Source organism: Aspergillus homomorphus (assembly GCF_003184865.1).
Source record: "Aspergillus homomorphus CBS 101889 unplaced genomic scaffold BO97scaffold_66, whole genome shotgun sequence".
Taxonomy (NCBI): Eukaryota; Fungi; Ascomycota; class Eurotiomycetes; order Eurotiales; family Aspergillaceae; genus Aspergillus; species Aspergillus homomorphus.
The window spans coordinates 115,284-138,847 of record NW_020291952.1 but is presented as its reverse complement, the minus strand read 5'-3'; the positions used below and the strand labels follow the sequence as shown (position 1 = coordinate 138,847).

General features: G+C 50.6%; 6 protein-coding genes across 6 annotated transcripts; 3 read left to right on the top strand and 3 right to left on the bottom strand.

Moving 5' to 3' along the window:
* Positions 1 to 1,471: 1,471 nt before the first annotated feature.
* BO97DRAFT_418580 (putative beta-N-acetylglucosaminidase) lies at positions 1,472 to 4,684 on the bottom strand (the record flags this gene model as incomplete). The annotated part of the gene is made up of 4 exons (XM_025696526.1): positions 1,472 to 1,585; positions 1,655 to 4,167; positions 4,282 to 4,481; positions 4,638 to 4,684. The coding sequence occupies 4 exons, from the start codon at positions 4,682 to 4,684 to the stop codon at positions 1,472 to 1,474; spliced, it is 2,874 nt and encodes a 957-aa protein (XP_025546624.1).
* A 1,042-nt stretch (positions 4,685 to 5,726) lies between these two features.
* BO97DRAFT_446890 (putative glucosamine-6-phosphate deaminase) lies at positions 5,727 to 8,109 on the top strand (the record flags this gene model as incomplete). Its single annotated transcript, XM_025698702.1, has 4 exons — positions 5,727 to 5,788; positions 6,496 to 6,557; positions 6,674 to 6,822; positions 6,880 to 8,109. The coding sequence occupies 4 exons, from the start codon at positions 5,727 to 5,729 to the stop codon at positions 7,741 to 7,743; spliced, it is 1,137 nt and encodes a 378-aa protein (XP_025546623.1). The 3' UTR covers positions 7,744 to 8,109.
* A 281-nt stretch (positions 8,110 to 8,390) lies between these two features.
* BO97DRAFT_400164 (aldehyde dehydrogenase) lies at positions 8,391 to 10,144 on the bottom strand. Its single transcript, XM_025694279.1, has 2 exons — positions 9,512 to 10,144; positions 8,391 to 9,445 (listed from the first exon to the last, which is right to left on the bottom strand). The coding sequence occupies exons 1-2, from the start codon at positions 9,994 to 9,996 to the stop codon at positions 8,431 to 8,433; spliced, it is 1,500 nt and encodes a 499-aa protein (XP_025546622.1). The 5' UTR covers positions 9,997 to 10,144; the 3' UTR covers positions 8,391 to 8,430.
* A 925-nt stretch (positions 10,145 to 11,069) lies between these two features.
* BO97DRAFT_446888 (GMC family oxidoreductase) lies at positions 11,070 to 13,449 on the top strand. Its single transcript, XM_025698701.1, has 2 exons — positions 11,070 to 11,607; positions 11,687 to 13,449. The coding sequence occupies exons 1-2, from the start codon at positions 11,361 to 11,363 to the stop codon at positions 13,066 to 13,068; spliced, it is 1,629 nt and encodes a 542-aa protein (XP_025546621.1). The 5' UTR covers positions 11,070 to 11,360; the 3' UTR covers positions 13,069 to 13,449.
* A 2,331-nt stretch (positions 13,450 to 15,780) lies between these two features.
* On the top strand, positions 15,781 to 17,521 carry BO97DRAFT_356424 (unc-93 family MFS transporter; the record flags this gene model as incomplete). The annotated part of the gene is made up of 4 exons (XM_025692171.1): positions 15,781 to 16,374; positions 16,430 to 17,037; positions 17,121 to 17,216; positions 17,287 to 17,521. The coding sequence occupies 4 exons, from the start codon at positions 15,781 to 15,783 to the stop codon at positions 17,519 to 17,521; spliced, it is 1,533 nt and encodes a 510-aa protein (XP_025546620.1).
* A 1,597-nt stretch (positions 17,522 to 19,118) lies between these two features.
* Positions 19,119 to 22,716, bottom strand: farB1 (putative C6 transcription factor (Ctf1B)). Its single transcript, XM_025698700.1, has 3 exons — positions 22,013 to 22,716; positions 21,728 to 21,924; positions 19,119 to 21,650 (listed from the first exon to the last, which is right to left on the bottom strand). Exons 1-3 carry the CDS (start codon positions 22,261 to 22,263, stop codon positions 19,465 to 19,467), a joined length of 2,634 nt encoding a protein of 877 aa, XP_025546619.1. The 5' UTR covers positions 22,264 to 22,716; the 3' UTR covers positions 19,119 to 19,464.
* Positions 22,717 to 23,564: the final 848 nt, after the last annotated feature.

The window sequence follows — 23,564 nt, the reverse complement described above, 5'->3', positions numbered from 1 at the left end:
TCTGTGTGTGTCTGTGTGTGTCGAAAGTAGGTCCAACTGCAGTTTGTTCGTAGTTGTCTGAGCGAGCGAAAGACAGAGAGAGGGAAAGAAAGAAGGGGGGAAGAAGAGGGTTGAGAAAGCTATGAGAGCTCTGAGAGAGACAGGAACCTCGGAGGGAGAGAGCCTAGAGAGAATGGAAGGTGGTGTGGGACTCCAGGCTCTGGGCAGTGTGGGCACCACCACTCACTCCAGGATCAGTTACTCAGGGCTGTGGATGGCACTGGATGCAGCCAGTGGGCGGAGGAGAGAAAAGTGCGCTATTCCCGATTCTGGTAGACCCTCGCTGAGCCCCGCAATACTTTATGGCTTCACAAAGGTTTTCTGGAATAGTAACAGACAACGAACAAGAGACATAGAAAGGGAGGGGTAAAAAATGAAAGTGGAGATTCAATCGGTACTTACGGTATCATACAGTCGATGCTCACCTCCTCTTGCGGAAATCGTCAAACAGGTGGCCGGAGACGGTGCTGATGGGTGATTGATTTTATGGTAGTGAGTGGGACTAGGAATAGCCTGGAGGACTCGACCGAGTACACTCCTACTTACACTTTCAGTTAGTTCATATCTATCAAAGTTTATGGTCAGATTGCCTGGTGGAGCTGAGCTAACCGGTGCGCTTAAGTTCAACTGTTCCATCAAGTGAAGTTCCTGGCATTCGCTGGTGGGCACCATGGCACTGCATGCCAACTCCCTTGCTGTTTTCGGAACTCCCCCTCCCCTGCCTGCCTCCTCCACACTGGACAAACACGCAGCCAAATCACCCACCAGGTACAGGCTGTACTGCAGCCTGCCTTCAAAAGAAGGAAGCGTCCTTTTCAATCGGTTCAATCTCGAAAAATCACTCCTTTAAAGTCTTGTACGCCTCTGATAACAGACCACTAGGTCCTCCTAGGTTTATCCAAAAGGGATTTGTCTCATATGCGACTTCAGAGTTCTCGATTGCTAACTATCATCAAGCTAATAAGTCACTGGCTGAAAATAACAAAACTAACTTCGAATTTACCAACCAACTGTAAGTTAGTTGCTAAAGACTCGAATGAGTAATAACCAATTATGCTATTTAAACGGCCGGCATATGAAGACAGCTTAAGAAGAAGATATATTCAGACCCCACTTCTCAAATTCAGAAATTGATGCTTTCAGTGGGTCAGGATGTTTGCATCGCTGACGGTTCACTTATGCTGCATGTGGCCACTATAGACTAGAGCTCTCTTGATTTCGACTCGCTCCCGGCGCCACGCTTCGCATAGTTTCACCCCCATAGAAGAAGAATAGTGGGGAAAAGGATTATAACGAGCCCGTGTTGACGGAACTCGGGAAGTGAGCCTTTATGCGATATATACGATCATGGGGCTATTATGTAAGGGTGGAAGAGGGTTATATACAGAATGATCGTAAAGCCGTAAAGCCGTAAAGCGCTCGAAAACCCCTTCTACGACGTAGGTACCATAGTCCATGTTGCGGCATCGCAATTGACCTCCTCGAAGCTATGCAGACTATTGAAGCCCATCCCGGATAAGCAATCGAGGTTGCTATCACCATCAACCTGGGGAACAAATCGTTAATAACTAAGTTTCTTCATACACCGCCTGCACAGAGGGGACAAGCAACTCACACAGTCCATGAGCAGGGCCTCAGCACCCTGCTTACGAATTTGTTTGATGCCCAGTAAAATCAGTCCCTGCATGATCGTAGCATACTCGCCGACCGAAGGAGAAATGACTGGGGAAGAGATACCCCCGGCGGCGACCTGAAGAGATCTCAGGGCCGGCATGTGCTCTGCTAAAGCTGCTCGTCCACTGTAGACGACTACGCTGCCCAAGATAGCCCGATCACCGGGCCGTGTGGCCCGAATGATCCCACAGTGCGGAGCTCCTCTCAAAGCGACCTTGTAGATGTCCAGAACTCCTTGCCTCGAGTTCGTTTTAATGTGATCCAGGATCGACTCCGCGTAGTCCCATCCATAAACAAGATCGTAGGCCACGTCCGCATTCTGGATACTGTGAATCAAGCCGTCCGGTGGCGCCCAAGAAGACAAACTGCGCAATACCGCGCTACATACCGGCCGTGAAAGGGCCGTGTTCCAACCCAGGTTTGCAAACCATTGGCGGAGCCGTTTACGGTCCACCGGATTTGCTGATGGGATACCTAGGTATATTCCGGGAAGGCGAGAGCCAAGCTGGAACCTCTTCATGCCCTTCCTTTGCAAGAGCGTTCGAATGGCGCGGTTGTGGAGAGAATTCCCGATCGATAGCTTCCGTCTTGCAGGATGGACGATCAAAGACCCAATGACGCCAGTGCCCGTGGACCGGAAGTAATACGTGGAGCAGAATCCGTATAGAGTCTGTGTACTGCTGTTTCGAACCACAAAATGTGCCTCGTCAATCTCTTCTCTACAGAGCAAAAAGCTGGAAGATGTCACACCTAGCAACTCCGAACGTTGTCCTTGTACACAATCCTCTCGAACAGCGTCCAGAAGGGAATCCAAGGCATGGGCATCCCTATCCTCGTTCCAGCTCTCTACCAGCCAGTGTTGTCTCGCTTGATGAAGCTTTTGACTGCGGCTTATAGAACCTGGGAGTGATCCCATAGGGGTCAATTCGCCGTAAAGTACTTTGACCAGAGCCTCCAAAGCCGTTTCAGTGAAATCGTAAGTGCAAACATATGTTCCAATAGACAAGTCCATCGCAAAGTCGTATGGTGAACTTGCTGCAACCACAATTAATGGTTTCTCACGAGGTTCGCCTGAGGCCGTAAACTGGGACCTACAGATCATGGACACGTGCTTAGTGAACCCATGCTGATACAAGTTCCGGTTTGCATCTGCGGTGACAACGATGACTGCGCTAGCCCGATCAATGAGATTTTCATGGATGGGACGTACACCGTTCGCTGTGTAGGATGTGTGCAGAACACGTCCACTGCGATGTCGGGAAAGGGACCTTCCGAGCTCTTTGAAGACACTTTCGCCACTCAGTACGGATGCTGTTCGGTCCCGTGAGACAGGATCAAGAGATATGTTCAAATTCTCGGACACGGAGCGCGATACGGCAGAAGCAGGCAATGGCTTTACTAGGGGCGTCAACAGCAGCAACTCCTCGTTTTGGTCGAGAAAATTGGTCAAAGGTAGTAGGTTTTGCTTGTCTCGAACGACGGAAATAGAGCTGTTGTATGCTCGAGTTGAAAGACTGGTATGAGATGGTTGCATCTGGGTGAGTGAAGTAAGACCAGGAGGGTGAAGGGCTTGCTCCCAAGATGTGCATTTTGCCTTGAGGCTCAGTATTCTGCGGAGCGACTGTTCGATGCGTCCGCGCCCAATAATGCCGTTCTCCACACCAAGCTTCAAGCCGCTGATGGCCTCTTGCTGAACCTGGAATGAGCGACAAAGGAGGATGATATCACAACCGGCATTTTTAGCCATTACTGTCCCTCCTCCAACGCCAATATTGTGGGTGAGGGCCTCCATCTCTAGGCACTCAGAAACGACCACGCCTTTGAACTGCAGGTCTTTCCGTAGCAAATCATCAACCACCTGCTCGCTTAGGCAGGCGTGCATCACATTAACTCCGGCAGACGACATAGAAACGCCCCCGACCATCATCGAGTCCAAGCCATGAAGGATCGCATTGCGAAAGGGCACCAGTGCAGTCAAACTAAGCTGTTCTAGGGACTCAGTAATGATCGGCACGTCCGTCTGAGATCCGAGAAACTCCAGGTTACCATAGGAGGGGAAATGCTTGCCGCATGTCACGAGCCCTGCCTTTTGATAGCCTCTCATAAATTCAACGCCGTATTGAGAAACCTCTTGTGGGTCATCTCCCGTGGTGCGGACGCCCAAGGGCTGATTCCGCACATTGGTAAGCACATCCAGCACAGGGCCCAAGATCCAGTTCACCCCTACGGCTCTAAGCTCTTGTGCCGTCGCCACCGCAACTTCATGGGCCAGACCCTTTGAGCCTGTCGCAGCCATACCCATTGCACTTGGGTACTGCCGGATATAGATATCATCGTACAGGCTATTCACTCCGCCATTTTCCTGGTCCAAGGCAATGAGTAAAGGTACCGGATGGCCAGCATCCCGAGCGATTGTCTGCAACTCAAGAACCAATCGCGTTGCATCTTCTGCAGCTACACGTATATTAGTGCCTGTATCTGACAACAGAATGGGACGCTCGTTGCAAAGAAGCCATCATGGAAGGCTCAGTTGAGGAGAGAGTGGAGAAGAGTGGGGTATATGGGTACATTTAAGATTTTTGGCAGATAGCAGAACAGAGCCGAGGTGGTAGTCCTCGATGAGCGACCGAATCTGGGGACTGACAGATGTTCCATCGAAACCCATCATGAAAAGTTGCCCCATCTGCCTGTCAAAGCGCCATGGTAAAAGAACGCAGCTGTCAGCAGTGAACCGCCTACCCGCTAATATAGCTCGAAGAAGGGTTGTGCTATTGCAGGAATAGAGTAAAGTCCAAAGTCTAGAGGCGTACACAGCGGAATGGCGAAGCCAACGGATCAATTGGAATGTCCTTAGTAGTATCAAAGGCCGCGAAGGACGCCCGGGAGAAGAGAAGACACATGCCAAGACCGAAATTGGAACCTACCTGTCTAGGTCGTCCCAGCCAGGGGGGAGCATCTCCTTGGGGGCCATGAGGGCCCGGCGTGGAATAGCTATTCCTATCCACTAATGCCGGCGTGATGATCGGTGGACAGATAGAAGAGGCAAGGTGAAACAACGATGATGGGTTGCAAACGTCAAGGAAAGCTGGGAGGAGTGCCAAAACCGGCAATTGAGACCCAGTCCCGAGTTCCCAAGAGACAGGCAGACTTTGCTGGTTAGGTCAAAGCCGGGGTCGATTCCAGGAGGGTACCGTAGGAGTTTCTAGGATAGTAGGAATCACGAATGACAAAACATGAGGCGCGCACACACACACCACGCACACATGTAAGCACCAGACTGGCGAGTAGCAAAGATGACTCAGAATATCAGGGAAGTCAGCAACCGGTAGCAGGGCACCTTAATAGATGAAGACCAATAGCTGAAGGCGTGTGTTCAATCATTCATTCTCGAAGAGTTCAGTCATTGATGCATTCAGTCGTCCGATTCACTCAGTCATTCAAATCTAAGCTTATTTGTCCATTTGTCGGGGCCGATTTCCGAGTCACAACAGCAGAATTGATGATCTTCAACCCAAAGGTCAGCAGCGAAAGGGAGAGTGACCGAGAGAGTGACCCCAGCCCACTACTGCTGATCTTGGCGCACACCATCATGATCACATGACTGAACCTATTACTCTGCCTTTACCATACTCAGACATGAGGTTCTTCCCGCACCCCGCGCCTGGTTGTATCGTTACATGTAGAAGACATTACAAAAACCGTCGCGTACAGTACAGTACACTTACTTTCCTTAATACAGTACCTCTCCATCGAGGGGTTGCATGGCTGGAATGGATCAGTGGAATGAAACACTTGCATTTCCTTCCAACACTTTAGCTCCGCCGGGCGGCTTGCCACGATGACCCAATGCAACGCAGCATTTTGACAGCTTGATTACTTAATCTGGTAGTAGTCACCTAGGATGACGATTATGGATAGATGGAGGGAGGGACGGAGGGACCTTCGCGCCCATGCCACCTCTTTCTGCAACATTATCCATCATGTTCAGGCATCCAACGATGCTATTCGTGACAATGTCTTTCTTCCATATCCACTATCATGATGATTACCAGTTTTCTGGTCTGTTGGAGAATAGGTATCTCTGTCCTGTTTCGAAGGTTCTTTCCCTACTTCTCTTGTAGCACGGTAAGATTAGGACAGATGCAGCGGGAATCCCTCTGTGGTATGGCCGGTGCGTCATCGATTGCTTCACATGTTCTGTCAGTCACTACTCGATAGGTAGGTGAGCTAGGGACCGGCTATCCGGTGTTCAGGATAATTGAGTTGGTATGTATGTTGGCATCATCCAGAGACCCGAGCCGAAATGACCCCAATGAGCGTCACTTATAAAAACAGCCGGTTCGGAGTAGTATCATCCTGTCACACTTCTGTTGATCCCCAAATTGAGACTGTTACAGAGCCGTGGTTTGACAGAAAGCTAGCGACCACACTTCTTTATCTTCTTCCAAGCACCTACAACTGACTTGAATCTTACAACTACTACAATTCCTTTCATTCGCCTCCCCAACCAAGAGCTTGAATTCTACATCTGTATCCAGTACTCCTGCCTAACCCTCGCACCTCCTTCCTCTCTTCCATACGGTTCTTCCTGCTACCTCTTCTAGTGCCATACAAAAGAGACTGCCTGTCTGCTGGCCAGGCTTTACCTGTCGCAAGCCTAACTCGAGCCCATCTCTTTCTAGTTGGTGACGAAGTGTGTCCCCACACAACCGAAGTCTTTCACTATGTATGGCACTTCATTGCCTCCCGCTGTGAACCGATACTGACTTTGGCTTGGAACAGGCGAGTCATTATCCGCAACACTGCGTTAGAGGCCTCAGAGTATATTGCGGACTATATCATCAGTAAGTTGATGACCTCCCAGTCCATGGTTTGAGCATTCTATAGTGCCGGCATGCGCGCTGTAACGAGCACCTGTTGTGAAACACAACTCACTCGGTTATTATCTTCTCTTGACTAGGTCGCATCAAGTCATTTCGACCAACTGAAAATCAGCCATTCGTACTTGGCCTGCCAACGGGTAGCAGTCCAGAGATCATCTACAAGACCCTGGTACGCCGACACAAGAAAGGTGAGATATCCTTCAAACATGTCATAACCTTCAACATGGTAGGTTAATTCCTTCCCCCCACTACGAAGCTACAAGGCTGCTGCTGATTCAAGTAGGACGAATATGTCGGGTTGCCTCGTGATCATCCAGAGTCATACCACAGCTTTATGTATAAGCATTTCTTCTCCCATGTGGATATCCCGCCCCAGAATGTCAACATTCTCGACGGTAACGCTCCGGATCTCGCAGCCGAGTGTGCCTCATTTGAAGCCCGCATCGCTCGGTTTGGGGGCATCGAACTCTTTCTTGGTGGCGTGGGCCCTGATGGGCATATTGCCTTCAACGAGCCAGGCTCCTCGCTGAGCAGTCGTACGCGGGTCAAAACACTGGCGTATGACACGATCTTGGCCAATTCACGGTTTTTCGACAATGATGTCGATCAGGTACCCCGACATGCACTGACTGTTGGCATCCAAACTATTATGGAAGCACGAGAGGTGGTAATTGTGGCCACCGGTGCTCACAAGGCTCTCGCACTGGAGAAAGGTCTGGAAGGAGGCGTGAATCATATGTGGACGCTCTCAGCTCTACAACTGCATCCACACCCATTAATTGTCTGTGATCGGGACGCGACCCTGGAATTGAAGGTTAAAACAGTACGTTACTTCGAGTCTATCGAGCAGTCTGGTACAGATGCGCGCACCCAAGGCCCACCTCTTGCCTATAGACCCCGGACGTACGTTCCGGCTCCAATCGGTCTCAGCAAGACTCACCAGGAGCTCACGCCGCAAACAACTCCTCAAAAAGTCCCCAAGGATCTGAGAATCAATACGGAGCTGAGTCGGTCGATGGAAGACGATGAATTAACACCTGATAGCATGTCATCACGGATGGCTGACTCAGCGATCGGTGGTTTAGATTCGGCATTAAAAGGGGACATGCTCTTTGATCGCATGGGAGCAAGGGTCATTTCCCACTGATTACGAGGTCTACGAATCGGACAAAGCTATATTTGCCCTTGTCTCATCCGGAAGTTGCTGGGGATGAATTTGGAACCGGCCGGTCATGGAAGACCGAATTTACTATCTCGCTTGACACCACTACTCATTCAATTTTGTGCTTTCGATGCGTGGTTCCTTGAAGAACCGAACTCAACAGGAAGGTTGTTTTTATAACGTAGGACAGGTATGAGAAGACTAGTTGGCTTAACAGTAGAGATTGACTGTGATCTGATTTCTTTGACATAAAAATCATATGAGTGCGTCATTTGCAAGCAGTTCATTGGTTGGAGCGACTAATTACGAATACTCATACAAGTTAGAAGTACATACACATTCAAATATTGTTATAGGATTCTGATTGTAGAGCGTGATCGCGGCCCTTGCCCATGGACGTGCCAGACAAGGTGAAACTGAATGCTCTTTCACTGCACTGGGATACATGATGAGCCCATCGTGGTTCCACAACAGCTAGTGTTTGACTCTTAAGGCCAGCTTCCGGTTGGGTTATTGCTGCGCGAGGTATCTGCTCCGCAGATACCTTCAGCGTTGGCAAACTAACCCACATGAAAACTGAGCTCTTAGCTGACTAGATATTCAGGGAGGGCTAGTAGGCGTCCTGGAAATTTGAGAGGGTATTCTATATAACATTCCAAATTAATGTCATAATTACAGCTTCGCGAAGACGGTCGCCACCGCTCCATTCATATCAACAAGGGTGCTCTTATTTTTGACCCACGCCTCGATACCCTTGCGTCCGTTCTCAACACCCACCCCGCTCTTCTTCCAACCACCGACGGCCATCTCAGCAGGGCTCTCACCCCAGCTATTGATCCAGGTAATGCCCGCCTGCAGCTGGTCGATAATGCGGTGGGCCAGGTTCAGATCCTTGGTGAAGACTCCCGCAGCCAGACCGAGTTCGGTGGTATTCGCTCGTCTGACCGCTTCTTCCACCGTTTCGTAGAATAAGATAGACATCACGGGGCCAAATATTTCCTCTTGAACAATACGCATATCATCCGTGCAGTCTGTGAATACCGTCGGGCGCACCCAGAAGCCGGATCCCAAGTCAGTCGGAACATTTGGCTTGCCCAATCCGCCATAGAGCAGGGTAGCTTTGTCTGTCTCAATGCCATGGCGAATGTAGGAAATAACCTTCTCTAGATGTACGGCAGAGCTCAAGGGGCCGAAGTTGGTCGACTCATCAAACAAGGGCCCAGGACGGATGTACTGCATCTTCTCCAAAAGGCGCTTTTCGAACGCGGTCTTCATGCCAGCGGGGACGAAGACTCGAGTACCATTGGTGCACACCTGGCCCGTGCTGTAGAAGTTAGCCATCATGGCCCCATCTACGGCGTTCTCAAGCTCGGCGTCCGGCAAAATGATGAGTGGGCTCTTGCCACCCAACTCCATGGTGACATATTTCATGTTGCCAGCGGCTGAACCGGCCACTTTCATGCCCGTGGCTACTTGGCCTGTGAAAGAGACCTTGGCAATTGTCGGGTGAGCAGTTAAGTAAGCCCCAACATCGCCTGCGCCGTAAACGACGTTGAACACACCGGCTGGAAGACCGGCTTCTGTATAGATCTCGGCCAGCGTCTGCGCGTGCAGCGGGGTAAATTCACTTGGCTTGTAGACCATAGTGTTGCCTGCGGCCAGGCAGGGGGCAGATTTCCAAAGCGCACTACAAACGAATTCTTAGCCACCCTTTCATAAACTTCATTTAAAAATAAAGAAGGGGAAATCTTACATCTGTATGGGATAGTTCCAAGCCCCAATTCCCACGCAGACACCCAGCGGAGCCTTTTTGGTGTACACCCAGGCGTCTTCTCTCAACTGCGTGGTCTCTCCATTTAGCCCACCACCGCCGACCAGGTTCGCATAATATTCAACGACATCGGCTCCGGTGACAACGTCCACAGTACTTGTCTCAGTATAGGCCTTGCCCGAGTCGAGCGTTTCGACGCGAGCAATATCGTCGTTGCGCTCGCGGAGCAGGGCGGCGGCTCTCTGAAGGATGCGGGCACGCGCAATGGGTGGGGTTTGAGACCACGAGGGAAAAGCCCGGTCGGCGGCAGTGATAGCCGCGTCTACATCGGAATGCGAAGCAACCTGGATCTCAGCTAAGGGAGTTGCGTTGGAGGGATTAATGGATTGGAAGGTTTTGCCTGAGGAGGCAGGCTGGGTCTTGCCGTCATAGTACAGTTCGCGAGTAGGAAATGCGAGGGACGCCATGGCTCTGATAGGGAATCGGAGCCCTATTGCTCGAATTGTGTGGAAAGAAAGAATGGTGCAAGATATGGGGAAGAGGCGATGGGAGGAAGAGAAGAAGAGGAGAAGTATTACTGTTGCCGAGAAGAGGAACCTCGAGTCCTGTCTTGGTTGTACTTAGTACAGTACATGTATGAAAAAGTCGCATGCTCCGAGGCTCCCGAGTCATCAGCCCAGCCCGCCCAAAGCAAGATGAGACGCAGGTGGCGGCGGGGCTAAACCCGAAAGAGGATCATGGTCTTCACCGCCAACCCAATTTCCTTCAGCTTATCTAATATGAACGGCGGCGATTCTCCGGCCGCGGCAGTTGAAACGAGCAGGTTTCACTAATCTGTGAGAGACAATCTACCTACGAAACATCAGTGCTTATCGTTAAGCGGAGGAGGAGGAGGAGGAGGAGGAGGAGGAGGAGGAGAGGATAAGGGCCTATGCCAAGCATCAACAATTGTGTTCTTCGTCATTTCCATACTCAATAAGGTATGCCTGTGCTGCCGTCTATCTAACTCATCCCTAGGGCCCAAGCAGGCAATGCGATCCCGGATTGTCTTCGGCCCTGCATCTCCGATGGAGTTCACCATTGACTAGTGCCCCGTTCGCGGGATCGTGGCGCGACTTAGTGTCGGATCCCCATGTGGAGTATTGACGTCGTGGGAGGCTGATAAACCGCGGAAGGTGAACAAAATCAAGAGGTATTGACTACTTGTGCACCATGCCTCTGCTGCTATAGCTTATAGATAAGGCTGAGCTGAAGCCACGTTACCTGATACCAAGACTTGGTGAGAATACCAAGTATGACCGGAATATGGCGAACAATGAGGATGAATTCTTGCAGCCGGTCTGATTACTGCGGCAGGTTTCCAACTACCGCCCAAACTCTCCAATAGGCACGTCGCCGAAGTTGAGTCAGCCCTCCACTGCGGCGCAATCCCCGCCACACGGCAGCCGTCATTGGGTGATGTGAACTCGGTGCCTTATCCTGAGGTGGGGATTTCTTTTCACGAAACCCATTGAAATTCTACCAAGAAAGCAGGGCGAAAAAAAAAAGGAAAAAAAAGAAGAAAGTGTGCCAGAGGAGATAGAAAGTGGAAACGAAGGGGATTATTCGCAAGTTTTAGGTGTACAAGACATGGCCTGATCTGGGTCTTTACAGAATCACCGCTCTTTTCCTCGTCTTCAATTTAAATCCTTTTTCCCCCTCCCCGCCGTCTTTCTCTTCTTCCCTTCCCGTCTCCTCCATCCCCTCCCCGCCATTTTTTGGTCATCCTCTCTCTCTCACGCCCTCCTCATTCACTATCTTGGGATTCACTTCGATTCCCATATTATTCAGCATGGCTACCACCAACGAGTTTCCAGCCAGCGATGCCAACAGTTATGACTATGTCATCGTGGGAGGTGGCACAGCAGGCTGTGTCATTGCCAGCCGTCTGGCTGAATATCTGCCTAACAAGCGCATTCTGGTGATTGAGGGAGGCCCCAGTGACTTCATGGATGACCGCGTGCTCAACCTGCGCGAGTGGTTGAATCTACTCGGAGGCGAGTTGGACTACGATTACGGTACCACCGAACAACCAATGGGTATGTTAACACTTGAGGCTCGAGACCAGCCTAGTATCGATAGGAACTCAAACTTGATATTGATTGGAGATACGCACAGGCAACAGTCATATTCGTCACTCTCGCGCCAAGGTGCTAGGTGGCTGCTCTAGTCACAACACCTTGATCTCCTTTCGTCCATTCGAGTACGACTGCAAGAGATGGGAACAGGCTGGCTGCACAGGCTGGTCCTTCGAGACCTTTACCCGCGTCCTTGACAACCTGCGCAATACCGTTCAGCCCGTTCACAGCCGTCATCGCAATCAGCTGTGCAAAGATTGGGTTCAGGCTTGCTCCAGCGCCATGAACATTCCCGTCATCTCTGATTTTAACAAGGAAATCCGCTCCAAGGGTGAATTGACTGAGGGCGTTGGTTTCTTCTCCGTCTCCTACAACCCTGACGACGGCCGCCGCAGCAGCGCCAGTGTTGCTTATATCCACCCCATTCTTCGTGGCGAGGAGAAGCGTCCCAATTTGACCATTCTGACTAACGCTTGGGTGTCGCGCGTTAATGTCGAGGGAGACACTGTTACTGGTGTCAATGTGACTCTCCAGTCTGGTGCGAAGTGTACTTTGCGGGCTAAGAAGGAGACCATCTTGTGCGCGGGTGCCGTTGATACACCTCGCTTGATGCTGCTCTCTGGTCTGGGTCCGCGCGAGCAGTTGAGCTCTCTTGGCATTCAGGTTATCAAAGACATCCCTGGTGTCGGCGAGAACCTTCTGGATCATCCTGAAAGCATCATCATCTGGGAGCTCAACCGTCCTGTGCCTCCTAATCAGACCACTATGGATTCTGACGCAGGTATCTTCCTACGTCGCGAGTTGCCTAACGCACATGGTTTCGACGGCCGAGCCGCCGACCTTATGATGCACTGCTACCAGATCCCCTTTTGCTTGAACACCACTCGCCTGGGTTATGACACCCCGGTGGATGCGTTCTGCATGACCCCCAACATTCCCCGTCCTCGCTCCCGTGGTCGCCTCTTTTTGACCTCTGCTGACCCCAACGTCAAGCCCGCCTTGGACTTTCGGTACTTCACCGACCCTGAGGGCTATGATGCTGCTACCATTGTCGCTGGTTTCAAGGCAGCCCGCGAAATCGCCCAGCAGTCGCCCTTCAAGGAGTGGATCAAACGCGAAGTGGCTCCCGGCCCCAAGGTACAGACGGACGAAGAGCTTTCTGAGTATGGTCGTCGCGTGGCGCACACTGTGTACCACCCGGCCGGAACCACCAAGATGGGCAACTTGACCCGTGACCCCATGGCCGTTGTCGATCCTCAGCTGAAGGTTCGAGGCCTGAAGAATGTGCGTATCGCCGACGCGGGTGTCTTCCCGGAGATGCCAACCATTAACCCCATGTTGACCGTATTGGCCATCGGCGAGCGTGCGGCTGAGTTGATTGCGGAAGAGGCAGGCTGGAAGCGCGAGCAGCCTCGTCTGTAAGCGCCTCAGGCCGGCAGAATTCATCCTCGCATTTATCCTAGTCTTGCTACTTTGACCCAACAGGAAGGGTTTGGAATTGCTGAGAAAGAGAGAGAATAGGAGAGTGACACATGCATGTCTCAGCGCTTGTGAGTCTCTTCTGCTTCGAGCTCGTGACCATTGGCCATCTACGCATATGCGTACGGGCATTTATAGGGCCTCGATCTATGATTTACGAATGATGATTTTTGGAGAAGTGCAAACAAGGAACCAAAGGGGGATCTCTCAATCTCAGCCTGGAGGATCAAAAGCCTGCGCTTTTACTTGTTGTATCAATACTTGTTTGTATATTAGAGTCGGCGCATCTTACGCGCTAGATATAAAGAACCACTACTATAGACCTCGTTGAGTCATATCTAAACTTTCTGATATGAAATTCGGAAATCACTCTCACTGTTGAAGTCAGGCCGGTGGCTGACGGTATCAGCCGGCTACTTGTCAGCAACCAGGACGGCATGAAGTCAAGCATTCCGACGACATCATCAAGCATCCTTATCAGCATACCTCGGTTGGATGTGAGATCATGCTGCGGATAGTTTCAGCCAGACAAATAGTGAGTGTCCGTCAGCGTCCGTCAGCGGACGGGACTTGGGCCCGTTGGTAATTTTGATAACTGGTACGATTTCAGTACCGGTACCTACTCGATACATCATGGTGAATTGATTGGGAGGGGGAGCGGAGGGGAGCCTGCTGGTATTTCACTTTCACCTAGTCAGTTAGTTAACCGAACTGCTGAAAAATCTCAACTAATTGTCTATCACCGGCATCGTCGGCATTAGCATTAGGTACATACCTTCCGTCCATGATTCCCTAGGAGCTACTGCCGTTGTTGTATGCTCACCATTTAGCTTTATTGAATTTGACTTCACAGACCATCGTTGCTGGCGGCTTAGAACAACACACGCGAGCTCCATGGGGAGGGGGCCAATGAAGCAACTATCTGGGCAGCTGCACTGAAAGTCTACCGGCTGGATGATAAGGGTGAATGCTACGGTGGCAGTCACGGACCCGACTGGCGCCGCTCCCCCGCATTCGGCAAAGCTTCAGCTGCCCGATGTCACCGTTGCCTTCAGGTTCGATGATGGGCAATAAGTCTGTTTCCAGTTGTTCTCTTTCCATAGTCCACTCAGCCTTTTCAACCTTCCACTAACTGCCATCCTTGTCAACTTCATAAATCTTTTGTTAACTGGGTGTCACATTATCATCCTTCGACATCATGACTATTGATTATATCAGACTTTCGGGATCAGTAACTCGTACCAGAATCCTAACCAATTTCCCCCCCGGCTGACAACCATCTGTCATGCATGCGGAGATAAGCCCCTTCGCCCCAGGCCAACTGGTAGGTAACACTCGGTCTGTGAGCACTCGTAGTAGGCCTGGAATCATAGTTGAATCATCGATGAACTCCAGGTTTCCATGATCTCCACTCAGTTTGTGTATTTAACTAGATCATGCCGTGTGAGGGCGGACCTGGCATTCGAAGTCAGATTGCTGTTTTTTTCTCTTTCTTTTCCCCTTTCCCTCGACAAGTTTTATTCTTCTCCCCGTATCTCGCCTGCAGTGGGGTGGATCATCCCATGTGGACGTCGATCGACTCGCAACCCTACCGCTGCAGCTTCTGATTCGTGCCAGAAGAATCAACTAGCTAGGTACCGGTGATAAGGTACGCCAGTCTATCCATCTAGAAGGTACAGTAACTCTAGTCAGGTAGGTAGGTACCTAAGCCCATTTGTGCGTTGCTATTTGATACTATCTGCGTGTCTTGTGATCCTCCACTCATCCACTCAAAGGTTATCTAATTTCTTGTCGCATTTCCAGTATCTCTCTACCTACGTGATATCTTCTCTACTTCTTTTTTTTTTTTTTTTCTTTCTTTTGCCGTCCGTGTATTCCAGGGTGGTATCCACCACTTCACCTTCAGTTACCAACTCAATCTCACGACAACCACCACCACATACGAACACAACACAAACAACAATCAGCTCACACTTGCCTCTCGTTTCTCGCCTCCTCCTCCTCCTCCTCCTCCTCCTTCTTTGTTTTCTCAATTACTGAGTTTGGAGATATCTAATTTCTTTTTGCTGCCCCCACTTCCACCCCCGCCTATCGGTTACTATTCTTACTGGCATCCGATAACAGTAAGTTTAGCTTCCATCACACCACACCGTCCGAGACTATTTGTTTTCGTGGCCACCCCTACATTCTTACCCCGGATCATCCTAAAAACAATCCCATCCCTTGTCACGCCTTGGTCCGAAAAATATTTCCCGTCGCTAGCCTTGTGTCCCCGGAGACCTACATATTTTCTGCTTGTCTTAATTTCCACCTGCATCACTCTTCCGTTCCTCTGGTGGTCTTCTTGTTGCTTTACTCCGTTCGGTGTTTCCTCCTCCCATTCGTTCCTCCTCGATTCTTCCTCTTCCTTTCGAATCTTTGTCTGGGACCTTACTCCTTTTCATATTTCCGCACATATATTGATCTTGCAATATTTCTAGATTGATGCACCCCCATCATTTGTTGTAATCCCACTCTGCCTGCCTGCTCCGTGCAAGATCGTGTGCCTACCATCGTTGTTTACTTCCTTCCACTGAGCAAGTGGCGAAATCTTCCCTCGTCGTGTCTCAGACTAGTCTACGTCCTTGACACTTCGACCCGGGGAATTCAAGAAGGATGGCTACATCAACCACTGGTCTGGAGGGTCAACAGCCCGAAAAAGAGGTACAGGCTGTTACTATCGACCCTGAAGCTGGCCAAGACCGTGCGCTTACTGGCAAGTCCTGGATGTATAAATCATTCAAGATCGGCCCATGGACTTTGCCGTATTTTGCCTCACCTGACGCGCAGCTTCTCTTGGTCTCCTTTGTCTGCTTCCTCTGCCCAGGAATGTTCAATGCCGTCAGCGGCCTTGGAGGTGGAGGTCAGCTAGGATTTAAGGACGTCAACAACGCCAATACTGCTCTTTACAGTACTTTTGGTGTCGTTGGGTTTTTCGCGGGCTCCGTTGCGAACCGCATCGGTCTGCGTTTGACGCTATCGATTGGTGGCTTCGGTTATTTTCTTTATGTCGCTTCGCTGCTGTCCTATAATCATAACCAGAACTCCGGCTTCCTGATCTTTGCTGGTGCACTTCTGGGCGCCTGCGCTGGCCTTCTATGGTGCGCGCAGGGCGCTGTTATGATGAGCTATCCGAACGAAAAGGAGAAGGGCAAATTCATCGCCGTATTCTGGGTCATTTTCAACCTCGGCGGCGTGATTGGCAGTCTGGTATTTATTGTTGTCTCCTAGCATTGATTCACGAACTAATACTTTTACCGCTCAGGTACCCTTGGGCCAAAACCTGCACTCGGTCGCGGGCCAAGTGAACGATGGGACTTACATTGCCTTCATGGTCCTCATGGCCTTGGGGTTTGTCTTGGCCTGGGGTCTAGCCGATTCAAAGTATGTCAAACGCAAGGATGGCTCGCACGTTATCGTCATGAAGAACCCTACCTGGAAATCGGAGTTCATGGGTCTCTATGATACGCTCCGAACCGACTACTACATTCTCTTACTCTTTCCCATGTTCTTGACCAGTAATTGGTTCACGGCGTACCAGTTCAATAGTGTCAACGGCGCGTATTTCACCATCCGCACACGAGCCCTCAACAATCTGCTTTACTGGCTGATGCAGATGCTTGGAGCGTTTGTTTTCGGCCAGTTGCTGGACCTGAAATTCCTTTCTCGGCCCACCCGAGCCAGGCTCAACCTGATCATCTTGTTGGTTCTCACCATGGGCGTTTGGGGCGGTGGTTACGCGTTCCAAAAGACCTATACTCGCGAAACGGTCAAGGCAGATACCGACTGGACGAGCAGCGGCTTCGTAGGTCCGATGTTTCTGTACATGTTTTACGGGTTTTACGATGCTGCTTTCCAAACTTGTGCATATTGGTTAGTTGATTTTCCCGGAATTCCTCGTCATGGTCTTCTTGGCTTTTTGGCAGCGACCACTAGACTAACCGGGTTGATTATAGGTTCATGGGTTCTCTGACAAACAACGGTCGCAAGCTGGCCAATTTTGCCGGCTTCTACAAGGGTATCCAGTCTGCTGGTGCAGCAGGCATGTGGCGGTAAGCCTCCTTTAGGATCAACCACGCCTCTAAACATATCAGTCCCCACTAATGTTTCGGGGACGAACAGGTTGGATGCAGAAAATACTCCTTTCATGACTGAATTCGCTACTTGCTGGGGTCTCCTCGCTGGCAGTATCGTGATAGCCTCCCCTGTTGTGTTCCTCAAGATCAAGGAACACGCGGACATTGAGGCTGATCTCCGCTTCTCAGACGAGACTGCTCAAGAAGTTGGGGTATCCGTTCCCTTGGAGCAGCAACAATCCACCGAAAAGAAGGACGAGAAACGTGTCTCTCTCAGTTGATTATCCTCCCTGGCGTACCATCTGCCCATTGCAAGACGATAATCTGGTTACGTGAGACAATGCTGCAATGATACACGATACACTAAATCTGGCCCTATGTGCTTGTACTTCAGGTTTTTGAAGCATGATTTTTTTACTATCTTGATCTCATTAATATTCATATCTCATGAGTCGCTTATGAAATTCAGGGGTAGGAGCCCTTAATGACATATTTTCTCCACCAGTGACCTAGCATTTAATTATCACTACTGCCTAAAATTTGTGGTCGGACTAACTATCCTTTGGGTGCCTTGCCTTTTGACAGCGAGGCTACATACTCTGGAATGCTTGACGGATCACTCGGCGAATTTTCATTGCCGGTCTTTGTGTAACTTCCACTCCAATCCTGGCCTCTTCGCACAGTAAGGGAAAAGACATTGTGTCTCATGCAGGCTGCCAAGAGTAAAGTTAACAAGCAAAGCTGGGACCGAGAGGAAGGAGTGCAGGACTCTGGATTGAACGTCAATGCGCTTGCACCGGGACATTTAACTCGCAGCCAACCCGCCCTGCATCGAGCGGCGCTCTTGACCTCGGTTTGCTGCATGTACAGTATACAAGCATTCGGCCACGTGATATTGCATAGATAGTGCTGCTCGGTCTTCTCTCTCTCCTGTGAGTGCAGAGACAGAAGACACTCTGTGTGTGTGACTTTGACGGTGCAATTTATAGCATAATTACTAGAATTCTAGTCAAGTCGTGCTTGCAAATATCCTACATCACAGCACCCACTCAAAAAGCTGTAAAAGCCGTGATAGGCAAATAGTAGAGCACCTCGGGACCAGTCTGAAATTCTCGTGTATGTTTCACTGCGTTCTCTCAACTCCAGCCCCAGTCAATGCAACGTACCCGGCGGAGTGGAACGGCGCTGCAGGCCTGTGGCCAAGTGCAAAAGAGACGCACCCGGCCAAGCTACTTGAGTAGGAAATGGAAAACAGAAATTGCATGAAAAGAGAGACCGAGAGACCAAGAAAAAACAAAGGGCGGGGGTCCGACCAGAACAAAAGAGAAGAACAGGCGATATAAGCTGGTGGCAAGCGTATCTATCTCCTTCACAATAAGGCTCTGTCTCGTGGAACGAATTGAATACACCACGACCTACTTATAGCCAGTATTTGTGAGTTTATAGCGTAACACCGGGAATGCAGATAGTACCGAAAGAGGACCAGAACGTAGAAAAGAGGGAGTTGATTGGTCCCAGAAGAATAGGTACCGGGGAGTTCCGTACGGTCCCTTCTGTCCCGTTAAATTTCTGCCGAATTGTGAGTTTAATGATCAGGTCTGACCGACTGAATGACACAGTGCTGAGGACAATTTACTGTAGTACTCTTTCACCGCTACTGACGATGCTGTCATGGATCCACCAGTCCACAACAGCTTCAACAGCGGGGCAGAGCGGTCCTTTCGACTCCAGTCACTAAGAAGGCTCTCGAGGTTCCAATTAGTGTTACTTTCGGCAACGCGTTAGTGCTGCTAGTCTATGCTATAGGTCCACGAGACACGAATCTTTTGTGACTTCTCTCAACGCATAGCATATTCTAAATACATCTGACTTGATCATGTACACATTTATATGCCTCATATCGCATGCGGCTTTGCAGTGCGGATTATATACAAACATCGGCAGGCACAATTACTAGCGTCATCGTGAAACCAAACATACCCAGCTGTTCAAAGAAGGGGGCAAAAGATATTGAACAGACCCCTTTAGGTAGTTCCGCCCAAATCCTAAACAAAGCGAGAAGACTCCGATGCTTATGTCTTAGAACGTAGGCACAAGGGCGAAGTATGTGCGCCGAGGGGAAAGACAGATCATTATCATCAACAGGAATTGCACCCAAACGAAAACAAAACAACAACAACAATCAAGATTGCACTCAGGCAACGTAGGATACGTCAGGCAAGTCTCAGAGATTTAATCCGAGCTCAGCGTCAAGATCGGATGAGATTGTATTCATCTCGGTTTGCGCCACCCCAGGGACGCGCTCGTCGCAAAGTTGTCCGTCTTCCAGACCCGTTAGATCGAGACCTTTGCCCGCGGGATGGAATGTAGTCATGTCAGGCAAGTTTTCCAGCGCACCCAGGCTAAAATTGTAGCCCTTCCCCCCGGCGAGTCCGGCAGAACTGAGACCATCATCGGCACCAAGAAAGTCAGCCCCAGGGTCATCAAAATTGATTAAAGCATCGAAGTCATTCTGCGTGACTTCTGCGTCGTTCGCCAGGTCCATCAGTTGGCTTAGGCTTAGTTCCGCATCCAGGTGTGGGATACCGAAAGCGTCCTGACGGTAGCTCGGGTTGATATTACTTGTGCTGCCATTCTCGCTGCCGTCAGAAGCCGGTGGAGTTGAGGCAAAAGTAGGCCCGCTTTCCGCAGCAAGCTGTTCGGTAAGCCCAGCCGCATCAGACTTAGGGAATGTAAGATCGGGGATCTTCTGTGCCAAGGAATCTGGAGGCGGAGTCAAGGCATTGATGCGAGTGGTCGCGTCGAGCGTACTGCTGGACCGTGCCTGCATATCCTGTGGTGCCACTGTGAGCTGAATGCCGGCCTTCCGGATCGCAGCCTCCAAGAACGATGTCGCGAAGTCGGCAGATGCGTAGATCTCCCTTAGGCGCTGTAGGATTCGCATGCATTGATAGAATCGCTGTAGACTGGTCATTCGGATCGTGGGATCGCTAGACTTGATATCGAGAAGATGGATTATAACGGCAGGAAGAAGAACGGTGACACCAGTCGTAGGGAAGAATCGGGTTAAATCAAGACTATGTAGGTCTTGGGCGATATTCGTGATCTCAATGGCAGCATATCTAACCTTGTTCCTTGAGATCTCTTGTAATTCAGCGTCCGTGGATGGGAAAGGAATAGCGGGGAGAACCTGCGGGCGATGCAGAGCGCTGGACGTTGTCAAATAGACCATTTTCAGTAGAGCTCGGTGGGAATGAAGCACCTCTTGAGCCTCACCCAATCTGGCAGGTGCGGCAGGGGCATATTGAATCTCGGTAGGAAGGTGGGCCAGCCAGTCTTCTAACTCTTGGTCACAACGGCGAACCTCAAAAGTTTCTGCCGCCGACTTCTTGGGTACCAGCATCATCGTAGTCTCCATCGTCCCGCCGAATTTGTGACTTAAGACCGAGTACTGTGCGGACAACACATGGCTGACACACAGACAGAGCTTTGCCTTCTCGATGAACATCAGGGCTAGCTCTCGCTGATGATTTGGGTTCTGTAGAATCTCCGAATTGCCCACCATGCTCACGATCTCGGGAGAAAACGACTGGAACTCAAAATCGTCGAGGGTCAACATAGGAACGTCACAGTCATCGTCTTTCACACGCATAGGGCGTCTCATCCCTAGCGCAATCAGACGATCGCGTGTATATGTGCTCCACCAGATTCGTTTCCACATTCGCTGGCGTCGAACATCCATGCGGGAGTTGCCCGGATCCCGATGTAAGCCGATCGTGTGTGCAAGCGACAGACTCACACCCATCCAATGCCAGGTATCCTTCTGATCATCGGGTGTCTCATACCAGTAGGTCATCAAAAGCAGAGACTGAACGAGCGAGATCCGGTCCACTTCGTAGTCAAAATCATAGAGAAGCCTTGCGCGCTGGAAGAAGCCCTTGCGGGCCGCCTTTCGTGAAGGATAGCCCGCCGCATGAAGGTACTTGAGGTCAATGAAAGCTGTACCGGCAAACATCACAGCCTGGAAGAGCAACAGACTCATTCGACGGATACCGTCGTTCTGAACAATCGTTTGCAGAAATTCTTCCAGGTCGAGAAGGGGCATGTAGGTGTGTACGTAGTGGATATAGCTTTTGAGCAACTCGTTGCGTAGACCCACGTCAGGGACGGTCAACGCCCCTTTCTGGTACAAATAATCAATGTCTTCCTTTTGGAGCCGAGGAGGTAGGCCGCGGATATAATCGGGCAATACAACCCCGCCGGTTCTCGCATTCGCAAAAGAGGGGTCCAGTAATTGCTGGATCTGCGAAGTGACATGGTGCAATGGGAGAGTCGCCGGAACAGCCGGGTTGGGCGCCATTCTCCGTCGAAAACGATCTCCCGAGCCAGCCCTGTTGGCTTGACTTTGATCTGTACGAAGTTGTCGTGTTAGCAGATGCTGCCTTCAAGCTCATGCCTATGCGAACGACTGGAGGATTAATGCGTACACAAAAGATGAGGAATATGGTGTCCTTGGTCCAAGTCCAGCGAACGCTGGGATGGAGACGCAGGAACGACGTCTGGGAGCCCGTGGCATTCGCTAAGTCTGCGAAAGAGGTTGGCACCATCCTCAGCGCCATCCACGGGAGAGTGCGCGTGTGCGGGCGGTTGTGAGCTGACATTATCACCTTCCACGCGTGATTTCCTGGGTAATGGCAACAAGGCACGCTCAAGGTTAGCCGGGAACTCAGCGGATTGAAATCAAATGGGAGACAGATTCGACATGGACGAACTTTCTCCTCTTGCTCTCAGTGACGATGCACTCTACTTGGTCCAGGCGACAATTGGTGCATGGTGACCCATTCTCGACCACGTCACATCGCACCTTACGAGCCCGACAACAGCAGCATGCCTTCGAAGCCCGTCGTTTTACGGGACGGGAATTGGCCGGCAGGCCTGCTGTAGAGGCCTTGCGTTTGCTCTTGGGGTCGGTCTCCATGGGACTGTTGGATGTCGGTGACGGTGATGCCGCAGAGTTAGTCATTATTGCGAAGAAGAGGAAGAAGAAGAAAAAGAAGGAGAAAAAGAAGCAGCACGGATTGGATGTTTCCAATCCATTCGATGGTAGGAAAATGTTCTGAGTAATGTGCTGAGTGGGAAAAGGCGATGTGTGGACAATCGAGAGTCCACGATAGAAAGTCAAGAAGTGTGGAAGGATAAACAGAGAAGGTTGAAATTGGTGATCAAAACAAGAGAGAGAGGTACGGAAGAGTGGAGATGTAGATCTTTCTTTGGCTTTGTGCCTCTTGGTTTTCGTTTTCTTTCTAAACCCGTGATACGTGTTAAGTGTTCGAATGTAGAAGTGACTCGAGAATGTCTTTAGGTACTCTGTCTCCCGTCTTTTGCTTGGGAAGGAAGAATTCCGGGGAAGCAGAGGAGAGCGATCACCGGACCACGTTTCAATCTTCTTTTCCTTTTTTTTTTTTTTCGTCCAAAGGGACGAAAGCCGGCGCAAGACCCGGGGGCCGGGGAGGAGAATGTTTAAGTAGGGATTTAGTAATAAATATGGGAAGGGAAAAAAAAACCCTCACCCCAAAATTGACATTTCAGTCAGTCTCAGTCAGGGAGGCGTTGGCGGTTAGCGTTGGGGGAGGGGGAAGAGACCAGCCCCAGATCCACTTTAACAGAAAGAATCATTGCCTCCCCCAGACCAGGACCGTGGAATTGCCGCCCAAAAATGGCAGAGGAAGGCGGTACAGCATTGGAGACGAAGACAAGTAAAATTAACTTCCCGGGTTGTGTCAATCATCTGGATTGTAAGGGACATCACAGCAATTTGCATACCGATACGGAGTACGGAGTAGACTACTCGACTCCAGCCTAGTTTTGGGACTAGTCTAGGTCAAGTTAAGTCACGCCGGCCAGAGAATTATCACTGGATTGGAAGGAGAGAAACGTCCACGGGTAGGCCTGCAAAGAAAGTGGGCCATGTTCGGTGGGGACTCCCCGAAAGACGGAGAGAGTGAGAGAGAGAAGACTCAGCCAGTTGCTGCTGCTGCTTACTGTACGAGCCTACGAGGGCATACACCCCTCCCCGCTCCCTCCCTCTCCTCTCTCATCTCTCCACTGCCGTGACGCCGTGTCCATCCATCCGATATCCGCATCCTCTCTTCCCTCTTCAGTTCACCCCACCTCCCTCTCTCCCACCCCCCCACTTAGTCTTCCCCCATCCTCCGAATTGCAAGCGGCAGCAACACGTCCCAAGGTTGACCCGACTTCCTCGCTAATCACTTCCCTTCCTTTTGCAATTGTCAAGAACATAAAAACAAAAGAAGGAATAAGAAA

Excerpts from the sequence above, each read along its gene's own strand:
- BO97DRAFT_446888 (XM_025698701.1), top strand. The coding sequence starts at position 11,361 with ATGGCTACCACCAACGAGTTTCCAGCCAGCGATGCCAACAGTTATGAC. Across the intron at positions 11,608-11,686 it reads TACCACCGAACAACCAATGG|GCAACAGTCATATTCGTCAC; the intron begins GTATGTTAACAC and ends AGATACGCACAG.
- farB1 (XM_025698700.1), bottom strand. The coding sequence starts at position 22,263 with ATGACTAACTCTGCGGCATCACCGTCACCGACATCCAACAGTCCCATG. Across the intron at positions 21,925-22,012 it reads ACTGAGAGCAAGAGGAGAAA|GAAATCACGCGTGGAAGGTG; the intron begins GTTCGTCCATGT and ends GCCATTACCCAG. Across the intron at positions 21,651-21,727 it reads CCATATTCCTCATCTTTTGT|ATCAAAGTCAAGCCAACAGG; the intron begins GTACGCATTAAT and ends AACTTCGTACAG.
- BO97DRAFT_400164 (XM_025694279.1), bottom strand. The coding sequence starts at position 9,996 with ATGGCGTCCCTCGCATTTCCTACTCGCGAACTGTACTATGACGGCAAG. Across the intron at positions 9,446-9,511 it reads TGGAACTATCCCATACAGAT|TGCGCTTTGGAAATCTGCCC; the intron begins GTAAGATTTCCC and ends ATTCGTTTGTAG.